A 24,832-nucleotide genomic window follows, 5' to 3' on the forward strand; every position below is an offset into this window, starting at 1 on the left:
ACACAAACCTTTCATGTTTTATTAGTGTGAATGTAACAATTGAAGAAAGATCAAAACAATAAATCTGCCAAGACACAGGAAAAATTCTCTCACAGAAAAAAGTTTTTACCTAATGCACTTGTCAACCTGCATGCTGTAGGAGCTGTTCTGATAAAAAATAGTGTTCTGACACCAAATAGTGGGTTTTTCCTTCCTGTTCTCCAGAACCATCACTGTGGTAAAAAGTATTTCTATTCCAGTGTGCCCACAGGACAAGGATTATAATGAAAGGAATGAATAAAGCCTTGCAATCATTAGTTTGGATGATGCCTCAAAGGTTTTTGAGAGCCAGCAGTCTGAAGACTTTGTAGGGAAAAAAATGGAACTGTGTGGCCTAGTGTATAGCCTCTTATGTATTTTGATTTGTTTCCTAATGGTTAGGTAATGTGATGATTGATGGCAGATACTGTGAGGCTTACTCTAGTCTGCAGGGCATCCAGATCCCATTTATATCAGGTGCCCATGTTGTGGAAGTGCAGTACCAAGTGGCATATTACTCTTTTTTTTCTGTTGTACAACTTTAATGATGATTTACTACACAACTCTGAACAGCCAGATTTTAAAACATTTTCGTGGAGCTTAAAAAAACATGGAAAAAAATCGATGGAACTGTGTGAGTGTACTCAGTTAATTTTTAATTGTGCAATAGAAAAGGTGGTAGAAACAGGCAGATAAAATGTGGTAATGATACAATCAATTCATACATTATATCCATGAAGTTGGTGAGGTTTTAAGTACTTCTATTTCTCAGTAGCAGTTCATGAGAAATGTGCATCTGTAATACTTTGTATAGTTATATGTGTAGATAGTTCAGATTTTATGAGAATATCTGTCGTAGAATGGTGTGGTAGTGTTTATATTGTACAAGATGAGTGTCTGTCTCTTTGCTCTATGTGTTTTCTGGTTTAAAATTTGAGCTAGAAGATGGAAATAATTCTTTCACTGCTTGGGTAAAGTGGCTAAGCAGGCCTGTGGTCGTTTTTGAAGTTTCTAGTTTATTGATGTTCTTATATTAAGACATGTTCTTGCTTGTAGCAGTGCAAGGAATCTAAATGCTTTGAGACTGAACCTGTACAATTGAGAGGATAGCCTTTTAGGAGTTACAGGAAGGTCAGGTTCTGGAAATAAAAGTACACAAATTTTCAGCCAGAGCCAAAACCACAAAATCATTAAACTGATATGATCTTTCTTTTTTTTTAATCAATCTCTGTGTATTGAGTAAGGACAAAAGGACCTCAAAATAGATTTGGTTTTTTTAATTGCTCTGAAGTGTTAAGCTCCTGAGCAAAAATACACAAAAGATTATTGAAGGGGGCTTTTTAGCGTTAAACCAACTTTGAGGTATGTTTTCATTGGTGTTCCAGGGGACTATTAAGGTGTTCTTTAGTGTTTGACTTCTGGAGGGCATTGTGTTAGAAATCCAACCTTCTTGGAGCTCTTTCAATGACAGGAAAGTGATGATAGAACAGCCTTCAAGCAGCATAATAAATCACCCAGCCCTAGCAATAATAGTGCCCATTAGGGACGCTCTTCCCCCCCAACTCCTCTCAGTTTCCAGCTGTACTAATAGAACAGCACATCAGGCAAGGCTGTAAATAAAAGTTACAACCTAATAGGTGGGTGTTGAAGTGGAACGGACAGGAGCTGAGGCATGGAGGCCTTATTACTGCTCATCAGCAATTATAAACAGGATAAAGTGTCTGGGACTTGCACTGATGCTGCAAGAGCTAATAGAGGCTGGGATATGACACTGTACCACGATCAGGTGATGTATATTGATGGGTTTTTACTACCTCATCTTATTACCTATTTCTCTGACATGCTGTATTTTGTGTTCTGTGCTTCTGTATCTGTCTAGGTGGACAGATTGGTTTCCACTCCTACTGGTTACCTAAGAGCCGTCTCAAAGTGTTTTGATTATTATAGATTAAAATCCTTCTAATGGTAAAGATCGTAATAGTCATACCTGTAAACAAAATTAAGGACTTGCTCTAATTGTATGATTTATTTTCACTATCACCATTTTCAACTTTAAAAAGTCACTCTCATTCATAAAAAATAGTGGGTATGGTTCACCTGAACTTTCTTTTACACTGATTGCATCCCGTGCATTTTAGACTAAATGATTTACAACCAGTGTGGTTGGAGAATCCAGAATGATGAGTTTTGGGCCAATATATCAAAAAGTTTGGTAAAAGTCACCTATAGCTATGGTGATCCTTGCTTCTGAATTTTAAAAACTTCAGCGGTTCCTGTGAAGGTTTATAAAAGCTTGTTAGCACTCAACAATAGGTAATATTTTTTTTTAAAAAGTCCTTGATTTTTATATATCACAGTCTAGCACATTTCTTTGCTAGACGTCTAAATCATCTCTTTCCAAAACTGTAGTGGAAAAAATACATTGAAATTTGTCCTGTACTTGCTTTGATCTAAAGAGAAGTTTTGCAGGCATCTTCGTAGTTTGTACATTAATGACTCATGCTGTTTACTTCTGAAGATATTTTTTTTCTGAGTAGTGGAAAAAATACAGCATTTGGAAATGAAAAGGTGTGCAGCAGCATGACAGCAGGTCAAAACAGTGACTCCTATCTTTGTCTATTGAGTACAGCCAGGATAAAATAAATAGATTATTTTTCTATCTTATGGTATTAGGACAGGAGTACTTACATCTGCCTGTGTTAAATTACACTAAACTGAAATGAATGGAAACTTTTCATAGTATTTCTTTTAAATTAACTTTCATACTTATTGGTTTCCAGGTGTGCGTTTTCTTTGCGTTGTTCATAAAGTGAGAAAGCTAGATAGTTGAAGTGTCCAAAGGGACAAAAAATGTAATGTGCCTGTGAAAGCCTTCTTTCATATGGTGTATCGATGAGTTACAGATACTTACGGACAATGTTTGGAAGGTGTTTATAAAACCTTGATATTTACTCTGCATCAAACAAGAGGCTGGACTAGGTGACCCCTGAAATCCCTTCCAACCTAATTTTTTCAGTGACACTAGCAGAAAATAAATATGATCTGACTGATTAAAGGTATTTAGTCTAACCTCAAGTAACATTCATAGCACTTGATTAGACCTGAGGCTGGCAGGCTCTAAAAGTACAGACCAGCATTTAGTGCCTTGAAGAGAAGAACCAGGAGAGAGACTTCTGGACAGGTGGGAGAGTTGGGATGGTCAGTGCAAAGCAAAGAAATGGGAGAACAATCCGTGCAGCAGGGTTCTTCGTGGCCATGAGCGTGGTAAGTGACCTGTGCTTTGGTAAATGAGACTCTCCTGTCCTGAAAAAATATGTGCTGCTGCCCTCAGCACTTTCTCACCACACTTTTTCTATGGTCTGATAGGTATTTTTCAGTCTGATTGGTGAAATTGTTGCCAAATACAAATTTGTACATTTTCAAGATCATTGTCTTATAGAATTCAGATATTACCATCTTTTTACTAGAGTCTTAGGGAATTATGACAAAGGATTTGTCCTTAAGTTCATTGAAAGAGTAAATATTTTATCCTTTATGTATATTAGTGGTTAGCATGTGGCACTCTCACTGCTGCGACCCAGGTTCGATTCCTGGTCCCCCGGGCAGATGGAGCTCGTTAGCCCTGTGAGGCCATCCATCTATGAGAAGGTCACTCTAAACAAACCTACGTCCTGAGGACCTCACTGCCATTGTCCAAGCTTGCTTGGCCCCGGCAGATGAACCTTAGGATTAAAGGGTGGGCTCAGTTCAGCGCAGGCTGTGTCTCACCTAAAAAATCCATTGCGCAGGCTGGAAAGGTAAAAAGACCTTTCCCAAAAATCTTCGTTCGCGATTATTATTATTATATTTTGCTTAAAATGAAGCAACTTTATCTTCAGTATTTTTTAGTGGTTTCATACCATGTTTAGTTTTCAAAACTGTCAGGTTCTCAGTGACCAGTTAAGTGACCTTTGACAATAGTTATTATCAAAGAATATACATATATTCGGCAGCCCTGAATTCCTTGTTTCATGGCCACAGACTGCTGGAATAGCTTTAAATAACCACATCTCCATTAATTTGAAGGGCAAAGAAATTAGGGTTACATTCTTGCTTTTCCCACCTACAGCCTGTTGGAACAGAATTAGCGGAGCTTAGGATTTGCTTTGATTTTGGTTGGGTTTGTCCAATAGCAAGATAGTATGGACAATGTCGCAAAGAATAGTTGAGATCATTAAGTTTTAAAAACCTGACTCCTGTCAGGCTGAAGAATTGAATTGATTTTACCTCAGCAGTCAGCACCCTGATCTCATCTATACAGATCAGGCAGTTTCCTTACTGGTATGATTTAGCGAATGAGACACAGATTTTTATAATTTTTAATTCATTATTTTATTGCACTGGAGAATTTTTTTTTAAGAAGTTCAGCATTAAATAACTGACCTGAAATATATTTGAAACAAATAGCCACTTATATTTACTTTTAAAATTTTTTTTTTTACTATGTTAAAATACATGTAGCCTACAGGATGCTAACCCGTGATCTTATTCTTGCTGTACTTTTTGATATGAGGGCAGAGCCCCAAAAATTTCATCTGACTCTTGGTAAAGGTCTTTATTCTGACTAATTATTTCAGTGAGCATCAGACAGCTTCTAAGAACAACTTTTCAGTAGTTTCATTTAGATTCTAATTTTCACAAGTACCTTAAAACTATATGAAGGTAATTTTAGAGTCTCTTGGAAGTATTCTTTAGTCTGTTGAGCATACACGGTGGAAAGTGTATCTTCCTGCAAAGTGAGGAACTTGTTTGCATGACCATTGAGTGAACATACAAGTTACGTCTTTTTCCTGTTCCTGTTCCAAGTCATTTTGCATAACATAAACTTCAGGGAATAACTAATGAGTCCAACATCTTGGGGCAAAAGAGCATTGAAAAAGAACTGGATGTAAGATACAAGACAGTGCATGTACTGTTGCATTCTCCCAGTTTCACTGGTCTGTTCTACCTCTCCCTTTATGTAGACCTGGTCTTTGGTTCAGGTGAATGTGGAAGCTTCCCAAACACCTCTTTTCCGAATAGTAAGAACTGCTCACTAAAAAATCCAGCGAAGACAGCAATCAGGTGTACAGGATTTGTCTTCTATGCCAGGGTTTGTTGTTTTCCCCCCACAAAAATTGCTAGAAAAAGTAACACAAAATATAAGCTGATTTTTAAGCTTTATTTAAAATAACGGAATCAAGACCAAATGTACTTTGAAGATAGATTAACTGTACATTTCAGAACCTACTCACAATGGATTCGGTAATATTTTTATCAAAATACAAAAGCTCTTAGGTTTTTTTTCCTTGACATTAATCAGTTACAGTGCTTGGAACTGTGGTCTCTCTTTGCAAGATTTCTGTTGCTAATGGCATCACTGAGGTTTTGCAGTTAATGACAAATCAGTTTTTTGAAAGATAAATATTGAAAATATGTATTTTTTTCACTGCTAGCAGGCAAGGATTCTTTACAATTCCTCTTCTGAATCTCTGTCTTAGCCTTGGAAAACCCTCATTACACCAGTGCGGGGAAGAGTCTACTAAGGAAAACTCAGTGTATGAAAGAAAAATAACAGAGCAACTATTTTCTATGTAGAACTGGTTTTAGGCTATTAGTTTGAAGAATTACCTTCCTAAATACTGTATACCATCTGATTGATGAGGACATAGCTGGAGTATACCACTAGGATTTGGAAGCAGAGCAGCACTGCTTATTTATGCACTCTGGAGCTGACTAGCAAATATGCAGTATTTATAGCATTATCTATTCTCGTTAATCCAATATTAGAGAATTTCATAAAGCATAAGAGAGCTCTCATTAAAGTCAGCAAAACCAAAACTATAATATTGCTGAATGCTTTTGAATTTCATTTTATCAGAACCAGTGTGAGTTATTTGTATGTATTTCTACATACATATTCATATATATAATATGCATGTACTACTATGTAGTCTTCAGGTGCTATGGAATGGCCAGGATGTTTATGATTTGCCTTCATAACTTTTTGTCATGTATATTGCCATGTTATGGCTTTTTTCTTCCTTCTTCTGTCCATTCTTCCATTTAGCTATCTGTGTGTGTGCATTATCCCTTCACTTAATAATCCTATTCTGATTATTCAAGCCACTTATGATGTCATTTGTTCTTCAGCTTTAACTATCACCAGAATCTACCTTTGTCCCTCTCCTAACCCTAACCCTGTGCTGCTAAAATACATAATTTCATAATGAGAAAAGAAGTTCAAATTGACACCCGTAAAATATTTTTTTGAAAACCAGTGAGTCAAGTGCTTTGGCCTTTTTTCCTTTTCTGGCCCATTTTCCTCTTCTGGCCCATTTTCCTCTTCTGGCCTTTTCAAGGGTCATTCTTGGTAATAGTCTGAATATGAAGAGCTCAAGATGCTGTTTGTTAGCTATTAAAAAAATTACAGCAACAACCCAAACCAGCTTCCCTTAACATCCTTAGAATAGTATCAAGCTTCTACCCTGCATCAGTTGGCCCCAGTAATCGAGACAACAGGAATTCAGTGTCGTGCCTACACACACCAGCAGCACTGTCTGTGTATGATTTTGCTGTTAGCAGCTGTTTTTAAACATATTCTTCAGGTGTTTACCCTTGGAGCATGAGATGAACAACAGGCCAGGTGCTCTGCAGGACTGTCCAACCTGTTCTCTCTTCACAAGCTCATTTGTTGTTGTGGGCTCTTTTGCCCATTGGTATAAGTCAGGAAAGGAACCCCATTCAACTAGTTATTTAAACAAACAAAATCCTTCTTTCAGTCAGAAGCAATAGAAGTGGCCATTGCCTTAGGAAATGTGTTAACTAATTGAAATACCCTCAGTTAATCCATCAAAGGAACTGTATGGTACAGGAGGCTGAATACATTTAAATATGTGTTTATTTGATTCAGTTTGGTATACAAGTAAAAATGGTTGAGAAATTAATGAATATTTCTATTAACTAAAGACATGCTGACATCAGAAAGTATGGGGGGAGTAATGCAAAAACTTAACCATAAAACAGGTGTAGTATAGGATCCCAAATATGAAATGAAAACTAATTAGCTTTTTGCTTAATTTAATAATTATGAATTTTATTGAGAAGAAAAGATAATAGGCATTTTCACACTTTTTCTAATTATAACTTAGCTAAAATGCGTGCAGGAGCCTATGTAATTCACTATTTGTCATACAGTTTTCAACATGAACTAGATTAGTCTCTTCTGTTTCATTAGAGATGGTAGTTAGTAGCCTCATTAGGTAACACTGCAGTATAGTACACTTCCCTTTTGACAAATGGTAATACTGACAATACAGGTTTAAAGGAAAACTAAAAATGTGAAAGATAGGAAGGAGTTAATATCTGATTTTTTAATTTTATTTTCCAATCCATGAATCTCAGAATTACAGAAAGGCTGAGAGTGGTAATGACCTCTGGAGACTGGTCCAACCTCCTTGCTCAGAGCAGAATCCCCTAAAGCAGGCTGGGGGCCATGTCCAGTCGGGTTTGGAGTACCTTCAAGAATGGAGCCTCCACAAACCCACCTGGGCAACCCGTGCCAGTATCGGGTCTCCCCTGCAGTAGAAAAGTGTTTTCTTATGTGCAAGTGGAATGTTACCAAAACTGTATGTGTGGTTATGCTCCCACACTTTCCTGCTTTCTTGAAATCATATGCCAGCATTAATACGCATTCACTCACATATATACATATATCTATAAATATCTATATATTTCCTCTTTCCTAGAAACATGTGTCATGTATGCCAGTTCTCCTTTTGGAGAAATTAATCCATTCACTGAGCTCAAAAATACTGCTTACACTCAAAGCAATACATGCTAAGTCACTCCTTTTTCTTCTTTTTTTTCTTTTCTATTTTTTATTGTTCATTAAATAAAATCCAGCACTTCAAATTATTGTCTATAACGGAATCCTTTTTTGTTAATCTCTATTTTAAAGGAGGAGGGTGAGAGTTTGAAGCACATCAGTAATGCAGCAATTCTTTCAATTATGTATCTCAAACAGCTAGGCTAAAAGTTGTGTGGGTTTTTTATTGGTTCTTTTTCCTCATTAGAGCTGGAAACAGCTACTGTTGCATGGTTGTGGTGATGGATGAGAAATAATAACTTACGTAATGCAACTTGTGGGGGTTATTTATAGTCTCCAGTGTGATTTCATGGAGAGCCTCCTGAGGCAAAGCAGCGACTGATGGGATGTGAGTTCTGTAGAGACTATTCCTATGTGGTCTCTCTATTCCACATTGTTTAGGGACACTGAGTTTTAGTGAAGTTGCTTTTAAACTCTGTGGAGGGGAAATAATAAATCGTTGAAATGGTGATGCTAAGGGCACTGTGATACTAGGAAAGATTGTGTGGTTAGATATTACCAAAGGGTTTATGTAAGATTTTTTTGAGACATCTGTCTGGAGAGTTTTAAGAAACAATTTGGGTGAATTCACAAAAGAAATAAATTTCTTATGAGCCTGAGTACTTCTGAGGAGGAGCACAGCTTTGAGATGCAGTCATGATTGTGTGAGATGTTCATTTCAATGTAAATACCAGAATTTCAGAATAACTTTTTCCACTATACAGTAACAGGGAGGGACTGAAGTGGTCACAGTTGTCAAACTTGGCTCATAAGGTGTTAATCTTGAATTTCTGTCTCTTCTTTAATAGTCAACAAGCAAATGGGTTTTAGAGCAACTATGTTAATTTTAGTTTCATTTGAAGTAGAGGAGGTGATTTTAAATGATGATTCTGGTAAATGTGATAGGAAAGATTTGTACATTTCCTCTAGATGAAATTTCTAATGCATAGTCGACATGCCAGGGAATTAAGTAATCCCTCATCTAAGAATGGAATGAAGGGGAAAAAAATCAAGTAGAAATTGGCAACAAGCTATTGCTCAAACAGTAGTTAATCCCTGTTACATAGTTATTGTCTGTTACCGTGTAAGTTTCTTTAGGGACAGAGATTTTAACAGCTCAAGCTTCTTTTAAAATAGTTTCAGAGGAGATGGCAGGCTTCATTAAATATTGCTCTTTCTCGTATTTGCACAGACAGCTGAGATCATAAATGCCAGTCTGTCAGTGTGATGGGTTCTTTATGAAAAGAAAAAAAACCCTGAGTGCCTCAAAAGCAGTCGTGAAACCAGAGATTAAACAGATTCATCTTCTTGAAGCAAGCAGCAGCAGAGGAGGGATCCTCTTTCTCTCACTATTTTCCAATCTCTTCCATCCTTCCTCCTTCCCCGTTACATTTTCTCAGCCCAGGTCTCTGTTGCACCTAGAGCATCTCACCCTCCCCAGAAAATGCCATGAAAGAGAGTGGAATTCAGCTCAGACACCATTTATTTGAAAAATTTTGAGGGGAGAACGTGAGTAATGAAGATGAGAACAGTGAGGAACAAATATGAGTTTCTGTCCATGACATAAGAGTTTGAAGAACACTGCTCTGCTTGTCGATTCCAGACAAGCCTCCAGTTTGTCTTCCTCAGCTGAATTACTTTGTTCTCTCATTTCAAATGGGTGTTTTAAAGAGTCACCACAATTAGATGGATCACCATCATCAGATATCGATTAGAAGAGTCCTTATTTTTTAACTCTGAAATAAAACTGCAATGAGAGAGTTTCAGTGGCAGTTACTCTGCTGAGCAGTTTCTTTGTGAAATTTGGGGATCTGTCGTCTTTATTGTTTTTCTTCATTTTTACAGAGGTTTTATGATTTTTGACATCTGGAGGTAAAAGGAGAGCATTCTTTTTTTCTCTTAGACTGGGTATTTGTTGGTTTAGGTGTAATGCTAAAATGCAGACTGGGTGCGGAAAATGTTTCTTAAAAGCAAATGCAGAAGCAATTATTGTTGCACTAACCATCCTTCTGAGGAAAGCCACTGTCAGTCACTGGCTGAGAGAATCCTCTTCTCTGTAGCTCTTTTTGAAAGTTTAAAGGTTCACGCTGGGAATTTACTCTTGATCCAGGGAAATTCAGCACTTCAGCCTGTTTATAGAGGGGTTTTTCTGCTGCAGTCCAGGTAGTAAGGCTGTGTATGGCAATTTCCTTTTGCTATCGGATCTCTGAACTTTATCGTTGAAAGATTCCAGGTGCTGGAAGATTTGTGTTGTGTATTGCTTGTGTCAGTATGGTGGAAGGCAATGTGATCTGGAAGAAATGCACACTAGACTGAACCTAAAAGTTCCAAATTTCTGATCTGTGCTTTCTCCTTGCTCATTGTACTTGCCCATGAGAAGATGTAAGCACCTGTGCTGTTGATCTTGTTTGTAATGAGGATGAGCTGGGGCTCATGTGTTTAAGGCATGGTGCAGTCCAGGAGAGTCAGGCTAAGTTTACCTCAGTGTTAAAAGTGTTTTAATTTATGGCAGAAACATACGCATTTTAAAAAATGAGATAGCTAAATTTTCACTCCTGTGATATTAACCAACTTATGCTAATATTCAGTTAGCCATTACCAATTAACAGGAAGTGTATAATTAAATATTTTAATTTGTAGGACTACTAGCCTGTCTTGGGGTAGCTATTTTTCTCATTAAGGCAGACTGTTTCATTAACTGATTAGACACTAGTTGACTCATACCATGGATCCCTTATTTGGATTTTGTTATAAGCAGACCACTATGGTTTCCATCGGCTTAATTCAGAATGCCAGATTTGCTTCTGAGAACTACCAGAATGGTGTATGTTTCCAGAAGCAAAGATGTGTGGGAGGTAGCTGTTCCAAAAGCAGTGTATCTATTTCTCTGAGTAATGAATAAACTACAAAACATGTAGTTTGCCATCTTTGGCAACAAAGTGGCTGGAACATGTATTTACTGAACACTGAGTCATCCAGGTTAGAGTACACAAGCTGCCTTTTGAAGGGGGCATCCTTCACTCAAGGCTAACCTGGTCTTCTAGGCACTCTGAAAACAAGTGTCTGTGTGATAGGACTGTTGGCCTTGGAGCATGAGTCAGGATCTCTGTTCAGAGTGTCAGGCAGTCTGTTCAGAGGCTCTTTCCCTCGGATCATCTTCTGCAGAGATTTAAGACAGGACTAGTTGTTCCGTAACTATATTAATTTATGATGCACTATTTTCTTTTTCTTGTCAAGGCTCCCGCACAGCCAAGTATGCAAAGGTGGAGTATGTTATGTACTGAATGTCAGTTTGGACCTAATGTATGTATTTTGTGAGGTGTAAGTTTTAATCTATGCCACTACTGAAAAAGGCATCTGTCTTGAGGCACATATCAGATAAAATCATTGCAGCTTAATAAAAACTTATCACCTGTATACTGTGCAGATCTACTATGAAATGTGAGATACAGAGACTTTGTACTTATTGTGAAGCCAGGCACATTTTCAGCATATCTTAAGAGCAATATGACAGAAATAAAGTAGGCTCCAGTGAGGCAAGTTGTGTATTTTGTAATGGTGTAACATTGGAGTCCAGCAACTGGAAAAACACTGTGACACAAGGGCTGAAACACAGGTAGGAAATGTGGCTTAGTCTATATCACATGTGAGTATCCAGGGAAAGTTAACAGAGCATACCCGAGGGAGAAGCTAGCAGGTATTTCTAGTCTTATTTCCTTAAGGTGTTTGCTCAAGGAAAGTCACGATGTTGAGAAGCAGGGGATCAGGTAAGATAGCTGATATAACAAGAATATGGACAGTTACCTTTTCCTGCCTAATCCAGGGCAGCTACACAAAGTAGACATAAGCAATGGAATCTTAAAATAATGGTACAAACATGTTCAATAGGTTACCATCCTGCCAAAAAGATGTAGTTTCCCTGTTATTTATTGGGTTAATGTCCTTTCAGAATGGATTTAACTGAACTATTTTTTTTTCCTTGATCACCGTCATGCACTAGAATGCTGACCAATTGCAATAATGGCTTTCAGCAGCTCCTTGCAGCACTACAAAAAATGATATAATTCGTAGTATAGTTGGGATTAAATTTGTTTACAGTTCCTATTACAAAGAAACACAGCATTGATTCTGCTGCGTACAGGTTTGGGGAGGGAAAATGTCTTATCTAACATGTCCTGACTTGGATTGCAGAGCAGCAGATCCACTGAAATCTTCTGCCTTTGACATGCCATAAAAACAAGGCTTGAGCATCCCATGTTCCAGTCAGTAATGTGCATTTCATGTGCTACTCTAGAACCCTGATACTCTCCATTGTAAAAAAAAAACCAAACCAAAAAAACCAAAAACAAAACAAAAAAAAAACCACACACACACAAAAAACTGAACAAACAAAAGGAGGCACTGCACTACCTGAAGTGAGACTGTCCTCCTGAACCTCTAACTTTTTAAGGCTTTCTACACACTATTTTCTTACAAGCTGGAATTTATAAAGTTATTAATGCAAATAGTATTCTAATTCTTTAAAAATGGCTACGCATTTGGAATTTATAGGATGTATATACAGATCATGCTTATTTAGTTTGGGTTTATATTGTTAGTGTATACTAATTTACATTTAAATTGTTAGCCATGTGGAAAGAGAGGGAAGCACAGTATGGTGCTTTCATGTACCGCCTTCAGTCATAAGAGTTATAATTTACATGCTGTGCCTTAAAAATCTCCCTTCTACCCAGGGAGGAAATAGGTTGAACCTATGTGCACTTGTTTTTCATCAGCAGCATCCTTCAGTTAGTTTGCGTGGGGAGAATGAAGAAGGCGCGCAGGAGAAACTAAATGAGATGACAGATGAAGCCTGCAATTGTTTAGGATGGTGTGTGCTCTACATGTATCTCTATATGACCCAGCTTTGACTGGAAGGAACTAATCACTTCATTTTATATTTGGTATTGACAGCAGGAGGGGTTCTTATAGGGAACAAAGATAATTTGTCCTTTACTTGATGCTCACTTTGGTTGTTAAGAAAACATGTGTATGCAGTAGAATGGGAAGAATCACACTGCTTGGTGGTGACCCCAACTGAAAGCAATATACCTTCAGTCTGCCCAAAGGAATGCCTCAGCAAGGAAGTTCTAATATTTTTCCTAAAATATTTGTTGTGAATACAACAGATTCACAGTCGGAGAGTGAGGCTTCTCCTGTGAAACGGCCACGGCTACTGGATGACAGTAATGACAGGCCTGAAGAAACCAGTCGATCCAAACAGAAGAGTAGACGTCGATGCTTCCAGTGCCAAACAAAACTGGAACTAGTACAGCAGGAACTGGGATCATGTCGCTGTGGTGAGTACTGTTTGTCAGTAGCGTCTGGCTTTCTAATGCAACCATGCTCAGATCCATATCAGAGGTGGAAATACAGAGAACACTTGCATTTTTTATCTTTCAAAGATACTTTAAACAGAACCTGTAGCTTCCACTGGTAGCAAAAAGTCATAATTAGTTGCTGTATAATTTCCCCTTTAAAATTTTGGTCTTGATATACTGCCTTGTGTCAAGTGTTAATGACTTTAGCTTCATAAATCCCTGTAAGGTGGGAGAGCATCACAGCTGCTTGACAGGAGAAGAAACACAAAGTACATCAGGAGGTATAAAAAGATCAGAAGTTTTTACAGGGTGTAAAGGAACATGGGTCAGCATCTGCATTCTGCATGTTACATTATTATTAAAAACCGTAAACCTAAAAAACTACTAACTGAAAATATTTTCATTCTCATGTTAGTTAGTTCTTGCTGGGGGAAAACTTGTTGTTCATGATACACTTAAAATCATCTGGCTTGGCTTTACCAGTTGATGACATTGTTCAGGCAATTGAATTGAGGACAATATTCCCATGCAGAAATCTAATTTGCAGTTTCATATTAAATGCAAATAATCTTTCTGAAACAATAATTAATGTGACTAAATTCCAGAGATGTTCTCTCCTTCATGAGTTGTGCTCATAACTGGTTTAAATGTGCTCATTAGACCCAGTGATGATGCACGTGGTAGTTTTACCTGCTAATTATTTTTTCATATAATCATATGTTGAAAGCTTGCGTTGTGCTCTCTGACAATGCTTGTATCGATACATTTGGAGAAGTTTGTTTTAGTTACTCCACTGTGTCTCAGCAGGGGGATCATTTCCAAAGGATTTGCATAGACAATAGGTGCAATTAACATTGCTCCTGTAAAATATAGAATATTGTGTTAAAAACATTTTCTGGATAGAAGGCAGACTGAGCACCAGTGTGGAGAGGAAGGGTTGGGTAAGCTAGTTACAAAGACCCAGGTATTGAATACTGAATACCCAAAACCAAGTGAAGAGAAGCAATAGAAAGCTGCAAAGATTTCATGTTATCCTTTGTTCTCTTCTTCAACATCTGTCTGTCTTCAGCCTGTAGAGATTACTGCTGTGTTGTGCTCTTTTGGACGTGAGATAGGCCTTGTTTCAGATACTGGAGCACTTCCTAGCATCTGTTATCTGTGATGCCACCAAACATGAAATCAGAAGCCTGTAATGTTGAAATTCATGTTGCGGAAATCATGTCAGGATACTTTGAAGTATCTGGTAACTTATCAAACTGAAGAGATTCAGAGCTATCAATGACGCAGTTTGGTATGACTCTTCCTGCTCAGCATGACAGAGGCAGGAGTTTCTGCTCTTGTTCTGCTCCTGTCATGTTTAGAATGACTGAGGCTGCTCACAGGTTCCTGACTGAAATAGAAGAATCCTCCCTAATATTGGGAGCAAGACAGTAAAAAGGTTTGGGGAGTATTGGAGAAAAGATTACTTAGCCATTATGCTATATCAATAATCTTTCCTGCATTCTGCAATATTGGAGCTATGTAAGAGCAATGAAGTTGAAAGCAACTCTTAAGAAGTCCTTCTATTGATCAGTAATGTTTTTAAAATTATAAAATAAGACTTGCCTTTTTTTTTCTTGTAAACTGGATTATAGATATATCTGGTTGGTTTCTCTCAGGTTTTCTTGAAGTGGTTCCATAATGCAATATAAATGTTGTAGGAATTATTCTTTAAATTGTTTCTACTGGATATGTATAGCTTTATGGAAATATTTCTGTTACAGTTCATAAAATGTCTAAATAAAACATGAAAAAAAATTCTGGGTCCCTCAGCAATAAGTGACAAAATTAAAATCTGCACTCATATATTACATCCTATATAGTTTAAAGTTTGTATTGCAAACATTTCTATTCCACACATTTAATTAGAGAAGTAGAAGGCAGGAGTCTATTTCCATGTTTACAACAGAGCTGAAAAAAACTAGAGATCTTTGGTTTATCTGTGCAGTTATAAGGTTTCATTAACACTCTGTGCAGTAAGTGTGTGTTATCTATAATGAAATGCTCTCGTGATGTGAATGTAGGCATACACTGTGCTACTTACTTTTAATAGTCATATTAATAAGAAGCAAACAAAACTCTGCCACTGAACGACACAGGTCATCTCAGCTTCACATCACCTGGCTGTTGATATCAGCACGTGGCTGTTGTCATTTTTAAAGATGCTGCCTTAGAAACCATTCTCAGCAACTTGCCCTGCTGTCTGTAAAATTAGATTGCTTTAGGTCATGAGTGACAAACCAGATCAAAAACCCTGGGGAGGAGGTGATGGGAAATGGAACAGAATAAATATGTTAAATTCTCATTCATTTAAAATATTTCCTGCACCCATATGTGATCGGGTTATCCTTTTTTGTCAAAACGTGAAGCAAAGGTAATGATGCGTGTTCATGGAGGTGGTGAGGTATAATCAACTGGTGTAAAATAAGCACATACATTCTTCAAAAGTAGTGGTCAAGGTAGAACATTGTTTGATCTGCACTTTGAACCACTGTGGGGAAAAAACTCTCGACTTCAAACATTAAAAAAAATTCTGATAGTCAGGATTAATGAAAAGGCAGACATCATCTTCAGAATGACAAATATATGTGTTTGCTTGGATTTAAAGAAAAAGGATTTACCACATACAAATGCTCCAAAGCTGTATCTGAAACACTGTTGTTAAAATCCAAATTAATGCCACAGAACAGCAATTTTATTGTTTGCTGTTACACATCTTCTTGTCCTAATGTTAAAAGTACTGGAAATCATCTCCTTTTTTGATGATGTGTCCTGGTAACTCTTCCAGTGAGATTTTTAGTGAGACATAGTGGAAAGAAAAGTGTGTACATACGGGACGATGTTTTAATGTAGACATACTTGCAAATTTTGTTCCACCTAACTGGGACACAGCTTTTTTGAGAAGGGAACAGAGAGCGTGGGCTGCTGCTTTACACCAATTCAGAGATTTCTGAGAGACTTTTATATTGGCTTTACTGTCTCCTGTAAGACCTGTCCAGAGAAAGGTGATGCTGCTGAGCTTGTTCCCTTGACACTACATGGAATTTTAGACAGATTTGACAGAGCTGCAGGGCTTTGCTGTGAAGAAAAACAATTCGCTACTGAGAAGGGAGTTCCAGCAATTCAAACACAACATTTTTCAGATATAGAAAGATTTGTTTGTTTTCATACATGCAGACTCTCAAGATCTTTTTTCATTCTTCCTCCGCTCTGTTCAAGTTATTAACTGCTGACATGAAATTCACATCTCATAAATAATGCTTAAGAGCCATTGCTATATAAATTCAATGTGTTATGAATTGTGATGGGCCTTTTTGTAGCATACTATGCCTGGAGCAGGAAGAACAGAGGATGTCATTTTCATTAATTTCTAATGAGGTGCCAATTAAAGCTAAGGAAGGAACTCAGAAGGGAAGAGTCACAGAGCTCCCCTGAATCCTGTACCCTGGGGCTGTCAAATGAGTGTGCTACCAAGCCTCCTCTGAAAGTTCCATTAAATTACAAACTCATCCAAAGCACACACAGACAAATTCAGCTTCCCTTTGATCTTCAAAAGAGCAATTTGTACGACGAGTTCTGAGCCTTTTCACACAGCAAACTGGGAGAAGTGATAGGAATTGTTAATTGCTGATGCACTTTGCAAGCTTCAGTGAGAAAGAGAAATTTTTAAATTAATTCTCATTTTGTGCCTCTGACTGGATAACCTTTATATCAACACTACTAGCACAAAATCAGCTTCCTGTGAAACGTTTCTAGGTGACAGTACAGTAGGCATATTCTCCAGACAGCAATGTTCTCTAGTTTGGGGTGGATGGACCTTTCAATAGTTTAGTGTGTTACGATGGATAATGATTGTATTGAAATAATGTGTTTATTTAATATTAGATGTAGGAGGCAGTTTTATCGTCAAAGAATTGCAGGAATTGTATTCTTCAAGTTACACTCCGTTACAATATTTCTGTAAGCAGTCCAAAATCAATTGCCTGTGATCCTTGATCTGAAAATTAAGTTGTTGTCTCAGTGGGGTGATAACCGGGGTGGTTACCACAGACTTGCTTCAAAACTAGGGGCAGGGAATTTGTGAGTGAAAGTAGCTATATAACACAGAGTTCTGGAAATGTATTTTGGAAAAGGGCAGGTTGGTAATTTGCAAATTGCTAGGCCTGTTCTTAATTACTTGACCAGATGTACATTGCTATTAAATAAAGTTGTGTACAGTTTTAAAAGCTGTAAACTTTTAATCCAGAGAAATTATTTGCACAGAAAGCATAGCTTAATTTTATGGTAGAGTCTTAGTATTTTACAGCAAAAAGTGGTTCTGGTACCACTTGCTATGTAAAGCCAACACACAGAAGTCTGCAGTGGTCCTTTTGTTAGAATTGCATGGGATATACAAAGATATTGTAGATGATCAGTAAAGGAATTTCACCTCTGTCCTGTTAGATCCACTTCTAGTCAGCAATCAAAGAAAAATTAGTATAGTGTGCCAGCTCTGCAGCAGAATCGTTTACTGTTTGTAGGCCACATCCTAATGGGCACCTCTGTACTTCAGGTTCCACCTGTCCAGAACTTCTTGGCAGTCAGTGGGCTGGTGAGAAAAATGGGCCCGGAAAGTTAGCTTAGCTTTAGCTTCCAGTAGAGTGCCATTGAGGGAGGTTGCCCTTTAGTTTGTGTGCTTCTGAGATAGGAATCTTGGGGGGTTTTGTGTTCTTTGGCCAGAGTAGATGCTTAATAGAATGGGAAGATGTTGAAACCTTCCAGTTTGATCACATTTAAAAAATAATTGCTCAGTTGTGGTTCATTCTGATCAAACAGTTGTTAGCCGTATTTCTTGCCTGTGTGGAGAGGAAAGATTTTCTTGGAGTTTTCCTGGCCTAGGTGGTGTTGTAACAAGTTAAAATTTCCCAGAATGCATATTGACTTAACAGTTGTGTATTCGCTGCTGCTCTTGAGGGGGACTCTGCAGTGAGTACTAACCCCAGGCATGGGTGAAGGCAAAATATGGTGTTTTGCAATTTTAATTTGATGTTGGCAGGTACTGATGTTTGTCTGTTTTTCGATTTGAAGGGATGCTTGCTCACAAGTGGCCTCCACAGCAGTAAAACTTTGAGCCAGGAAGCAAGAGTCTAAGTGAGCTGGTTAGCTGGAGTGCTACCTCATGCTGCTGAACACATGGAACTGAGAGTGTAGCACATTGTTGAGGCTCACCACAGACTGCTCCTTAATAAGGGCATAAATTTCCTTCCTAGTTACTGTGCTTATTTTTCCACATCCCTGTTTTTAGTTTAGTTCTGTATAAATCTGAATAACCTGTTGAAATTCTTTTCTTGGTACTATTGTTGGTTTACTTCTGTTTTGGTCTTCTGCTAACCAGAGGATAAGAGGCAGAAAAGAACAGATTCCTGTCAAGCACTGAACATTTCTGTTAGCCAGCAGAAACAAAATGGTTCCACACAACAGGGACTGTACCTGTTTTACAGATAACTGGCAGCAAGTCTCACTGTGATTCAGTTATCAAAAAAGTGGAAGCAAAACAGCTGCAGATTCTTAAATTGTATAATAGAGCTGCTGATTCATAAACACAGGAGATGAGGCACTTGTTTGGATAGTGCCAAAATAATTTTGGAATGATTTAATTTACTCAGTTAATTTAGAACAATCTTCAGAAAGGCAGGAAGAAAGAAACAAACTTCAGTAGATAAGCCGCTACATCTTTGTACAAAGTGGTCCAAACATATGTTGGACTAATGTTTCTCTTAAAACTTGGTAAAATATTAAATCATGGTTCCATTTCCATGGAATCTATTTCTGTCAAGGAGAATTTGTAATGGTGCTGGTAAATTCACTTTCTAGATGGATAAGGTTTATCTGGAATAAACCAAAATGACTTCAGGGCATGATTATGTATTGGTGTAACAGATGTACTTCCATTGATTAAAATGAAATACACACACTGCTTCTGGAGATTATGAGTCAACCAGTTCAGTAAGAAGTATTGAAAGAAAAACAAATCTCATTAGTAAGTGGTTATGTACTACAATTCTGACCAGTCTTACTGTTAGCCTTGAAGATGTACCATATTCTGCTCCTCTGTTGTGTATTCTCCTAAGAGACTTGCCTCCAGAATAGTATTTTTGCTTCAGCTATATCAGTAATGGCTAGCATCTTAGCTTATGTTGCTGCAAGTATTAAAAAAACCCACCACAACAGAAAATCCATTGAAGTTTGAATTTGAACTCCAAAGGTTATTTTGTTTTGCTTTATTTTAAGAAGATGTTATTCCAAAACTCTAATTTAAAGTAATAGGGAATTGGAGCTGTTAACTAATGTTGGTCTTTCTGAGTAATACGTGTTCTGAAAATACTGGAAATTATACAGTTAAAAGTAACTGACTGATTGGTGCATCATGAGTTCCAAGGGTAGGACCCAGAAAAGTGCTTTAGCGTCTACATTTTAGAAAAGCTGTCCACGGTTTTAAAAGTGTAAATGGAGTTCATGCTCTGCTTATAATTAGGAATCATGAAATATCTTTTGAAGAGGCTCCAGTATATTCCCCTAGCTTGTTCAATTAATGTGGGTTTCTTACAGCATGTGCACATTTTTATTTCTTTCACTTTCTTGCTACCTAAGGTTTGGCAGTGTTGATTTAGTAATGTATACTGAGCCTATTCCCTTCCTATGGTCCCAATCAGTAATTTAAATGGGTCAGTCAGTCTCTTAAATCCCCAGATTCTCCTTCAATAAACAAATTAGCATGTTTCTTTTAAAAACAAAACAAAACAAAAAGCAGTTTTATTTTGACACTACTGATGTGGTATGTCCTTCAGTATATAACCTTCAGGGGGGTTTTGCATGGAAACTACAGTGTGAGGTAAAAAATAAGCATTTTGTTGCTGTACCGTATTATGTCTCTTCTTTCCTACCCACCTGTACTGTGGTTACAGAAGAACAAACTGTATGCATAAAGTAAAAGATGATACAGTTTTAAATTGCCTTGTATGCACAAGTGACGCATGGCCTAGTGAACTTGAACATAAAAATCTATCTGGGACTACCTTATTTCTAATTTCATCTCTTTCAGCACCTTTAGAGAAGTCATTTGCTCAGTCTTTGAGTTGTTTTTTCTTATCAGAAAAATGAAGATAATAGCCATCTATCTGCCAGATGTTAAAGGAAACATTTTTGAAGGTTAAAGTGCTCTACCTTTTCTAATCAAAGTTCTTTCTTTACAATGTTCTTATTTATCCAGAGTCTCATAGGCATTTCTTACAGCTTCACCAGGACTGTGCACACAGAAAGCTTCTGCTGGTCAGCCAGAGGCTGCAGCAGTCTGGTCTCAAAAGGAAAGATATATCCCCCTCAAAGTAAATCAGAGGTGTTTGTCTATATGTTAACAAATAGCTATGCACCAAAGTACTGATTTTACTAATGTGCTTGATATTTGAGGTAGGCACAGAAGGCCCAAAAATATGCCATAATAATCTGACAAATCCTGAGGGAACATTACTGGCTAGTTCAACTGACCATGAAGTAAGGCTTAAGTAGGGAGGAATGATGCCCAGTAAATTTTGCTGGTGAAAAGTCTAAATTGTTCACAGGAAGAAGTGGGGAAAGAACATAATAATTGCTGCATAAGAACTGGGAGAAGAAAAAGGATGTTGAAAGGAATTGTCAGAATTTGCTTGAAAAGTCAGGGTTCTTTCCAGGAATTAGAGTATTTTTCCCCTACAAAATAAATAAATATTAGCTAAAGGAAAATGCCACATGTGGTCCTAAATTACATAATTCAGGTATAAGAAGGTAGGTACTGTGACCTGAGACTACCTGGTTCGCTACTAGCTTGCTGTGGATGTTCTAAGGAAATTGGATGTACATTCTAAGGAAATGGCATAAAGATCCATGTGCATCTGTTTTCACAAAAGTAAAAAGAATAATACTAGTCTAGTAATAATACTAATATTAAATATGTCTGTCTTCAGAGGAAAGTTTCAAGAGCTGAAAAACTGTATTTATGGATATTCACTGAGGAGTATTCAGTAAGTTTTTTTAAGTAATATGTTTATTTAACTGTATCTTATATGTATTGAAATGAAAATGGTTACTCAGAGAGGTGTTCACAGCTGTCAAACATTCCTGAGTGGCTGAAAGTTTTGCAAGTATATGCACAACTGGTGTATGGAGGGTCCTGCCATATTCTGCACAAGCAGGAGCAAGGAATGTTATATTAAGTCCACACCAAAAAAAAAAAAAAAGAAGAGTGGAAGTGTACATTGCTCTAAGCATTTGGTTTTCTTTATGGTATAAATAGGGCTTCTGAATGGAGCTCTATTTTCCTGTGGTTAGAATTAACTCTTGACATAGATTGCAAGAGGCTACAGGAATAGAAGACTCACATGGAGCAGAACGTGTAATCTGAGACCCTGCACATAAGGTGTAAATAGAGAATGAAGACATAAAATACCTGTTATTTAGGTTTAAAAGAAACAAGGCTGCTTCTCTCCAGTGATTTGGCCAGCAAGTCTAGCTGTTGTCAGACTGGAGATCAATATGGTGCAACCTCTAGAAAGCTACTGAAACTCAAGGCATAAATAGTACAGCTCAGGAAATATACTGAAAGTCAAACCTGGAATCATATTCAGCATGTGATGAAGTCAAAATACATGCAGGATCCAGGAGAGCTGTTAGAATTAATACAACGTGCAAGTACTGTATGTTGTATAGACCCTTTCATTATTCATTCCAGTTCTTTATTAGAAGTCTTGCATTTTCATTGGGCTAAACAGAATTATACACATACATTATTGAATCAGTCAGTATTGCTTGCTATTTTAATTAAGTTACTGGGTACACTTCAGCTTTTAATTAAATCCTCAGCTTCTGGGAGAAGTGCATTAGCTCAGGTGGGCTTGGTGTAGAGAATTCTAGAAGTATTAATGCTCATGTAGCTCTTTTGAAAGTGTTAAACACAGGACATCAGTCCCTGCACTGATGCTGTGGTAACTCTGTCATCCACCCTCCCTTTCTCAGGACACATTGTTTTAAGATTTCACGCTTCTCAAATCTAAATAAGCTGTGCAGGAAAAAAATGTTTATGTGCTGGTATAGCCTATGGAAAATCTAATTTTACAGTACTACTAGCATTTACTATAGTGTTACCTATTAACATGTTTTACCTCCACTTTATTAGCTGCCTAGTCCTGTACACTAGGAGGCCTTTTTGGCATAATTTTTTACTGTATATTCTGTTCTTTGGATTCATTCTTCCACATCCTGCAGGATATAACCTTGTGAAACTAGGAATGATATAGGAGGTGTAGTATTATTTGTGTGTTCCTAGTCCTGTAAATGTGGCAATGAGTGTTCCTTTTACAAATGAAGCAGTGATACTAATTCCACTTTAATACATGATTGCAAGATCACACAGTTACTCAAAAAAGGAAACTCTTTTCACCTACCTAAAGTCTAAACTTTTAATTTTGACCCTAGCTTTTCTTCTCCCTCAAGTTAGTCAGTCATTGTTGTTCACTGTCTGGCACCTCTGTTAATGCTGTTCTTGGGAGCAATTTCTTTAAAAATTCTTTTGTTAAATTAAACACTAATTGGTTTTGGTTGTTTTGTCTATTTTTTCCTGTCTTTATGCTTCAAAAATTGCACAAGTCTTTTGGTGAAAAACGTTTCTTTCAGTTATATTGACAGATTACATGACAAATTAAAATGCTAATTTCTGGGAAGCTGCATCCGTTACCATAGATGAACCGGGATCAGAGCCCAATTGTATAGACATTTCACAAGAGCAGTAACCCAGCATTTGTTCTTAGCTGGTGAGTCAGTTTATGGTGTAACAAGTACTGCTCGTGCCCAGCTGCTGTGGATTGCAACTCAGACGAGAGATTGAGGACAGTGTATAAGATGGGAAGGGGAGCCTACAGATGAAATGTGTAGGTCAGTGACCGCTGAGGTATAAAGCAGTTTAGAAGTGAGTATGGATTACATGGTGTATCTGTAGGAGTAATCAACCTAAATTGCTCTGTTAAGTCTGTCCCCAGTAGATATTGGCCTTAACTCACAAGTCTGTAGTGGGGTGAAGAAGTTGTGATTTAGAAGTATTTACTTATGTGTGCATGAGTTCTGTACAGCAAGAAAAATATTTGGTCCAAATCAAAAGTTTTAACCACCATTTTTTTTCTAGTACATGACATAACTGAGACACAATCCTGACTGAGACCTGCAGTATTCAGTCAGACCTGACCCACAGCAAAATTACTTTGATTCTTTGAAGATTCTTTGAAATTCAGAAATAATCTGAAAACCTCAGTTCTATTCCTGAACAAGCTCTCTAATGTGGAGAGCTGTGGAGTTAGTTAGTATCTCCTAGAACAAAAGTAGTACTTGAGTCTAGAAGAGTGCCATATCTTAATTTTTCCCACTCTAAATACACTGTCTTTAAAGAAACAGGAGGAAACTTTCTTTTGAGTTCTTGTTCTTAGTTCCAAAGTCAAGGAACAGAGTAGTGTCTTATGTAGAACCTCCTTAGGAATTGTTGATTCAAAAACAACCCCCCAAAACCAGCATATGGTCTGTCTTCAAGGGATATAAATTCTCTGTTCAAAATTTATGTCGCATTTAATGTAAGAAAAAATAGTTTGACAGCTTTCTGTGCAAGTAGTAAGGTAAATAGGAAAGCATGTTTGAAATTAGCACAAATTGGGATAAAACGTAGTTTGTTTGCAGAGGCTCCACAGTGCAAAACTGCATCTCTTGTGTGCTCCCTAAAGCATCTTCCCAGGCTTATGGTCTTAAAAAAAATAGACAGAAGACACTTTGAAACACAGGTTATACATTGCTAAATTTGGAAATACAGTCTTTTCCTTGCAGTCTAAGGAATTTTTGCAGAATCTTTAACCATACCTGTCCAGTGGCTGTTACAGTATTAAGATTATGTCCCTCTCTTTTGTATACAATTTCTTCCATTCGTTTCTTGGGAAGTTCTTTTCACAAATAGCTTTTTTTTATTTCTAATGTAAATGCATATGTATTGCTTTACTCTCTTTGTGGCAGACAAAAAAAACAGAGGAAGAAGGGGAAAAAAAAATGTTTGTTCCCCTCTTTACTCCTAAGCATAAAGCCAGTAGTAGGAATACAAAATGAATCTGTAGCATCTCATGAGCACCCTGAGTCTCAGACATAAAATTTTACGTAGCATCAGAGAGACCACAGAGCTGTGTGCTTCCACCGTGAAACCTGAGATTATCACTGACTGAAGAGCAGGATGGAAGTCCTAAGTTTCACATCCAGTTCCAGGGACAGATTGGCAGAGTAAACAAAACATTCTAAGGTGTCTTATGCCACCTCTTTCCTTTTCCTCTCTGATTCAGTTATTGATCAATTTGGTAGTCAGGAGTATCAACGATCTATATAAAGAAGAAAATATTGAAAGGTAAGTTGCAGTGATCATAGCAAATGGTTAGAAAAATAAGTTAATAGGAGAAGTACTGTTCTCTCTGCTGTATGTTTTGTGAATCTTTTGCAG

General features: G+C 37.4%; 1 protein-coding gene across 3 annotated transcripts in view; it reads left to right on the forward strand.

The window, feature by feature from the left end:
- ZFAND3 (zinc finger AN1-type containing 3) overlaps positions 1 to 24,832 on the forward strand; it is a 137,228-nt gene that overhangs the window by 100,406 nt on the left and 11,990 nt on the right. For all 3 annotated transcript variants that reach the window (XM_027681748.1, XM_027681750.1, XM_027681749.1), the window contains one exon: positions 13,072 to 13,242. In XM_027681748.1, coding sequence (XP_027537549.1) covers positions 13,072 to 13,242 — 171 coding nt within the window. The remainder of the gene's footprint in view (positions 1 to 13,071; positions 13,243 to 24,832) is intronic.

The sequence above is a fragment of the Neopelma chrysocephalum genome, unplaced genomic scaffold (assembly GCF_003984885.1).
Source record: "Neopelma chrysocephalum unplaced genomic scaffold, ASM398488v2 Primary Assembly neopelma1_61b, whole genome shotgun sequence".
Taxonomy (NCBI): Eukaryota; Metazoa; Chordata; class Aves; order Passeriformes; family Pipridae; genus Neopelma; species Neopelma chrysocephalum.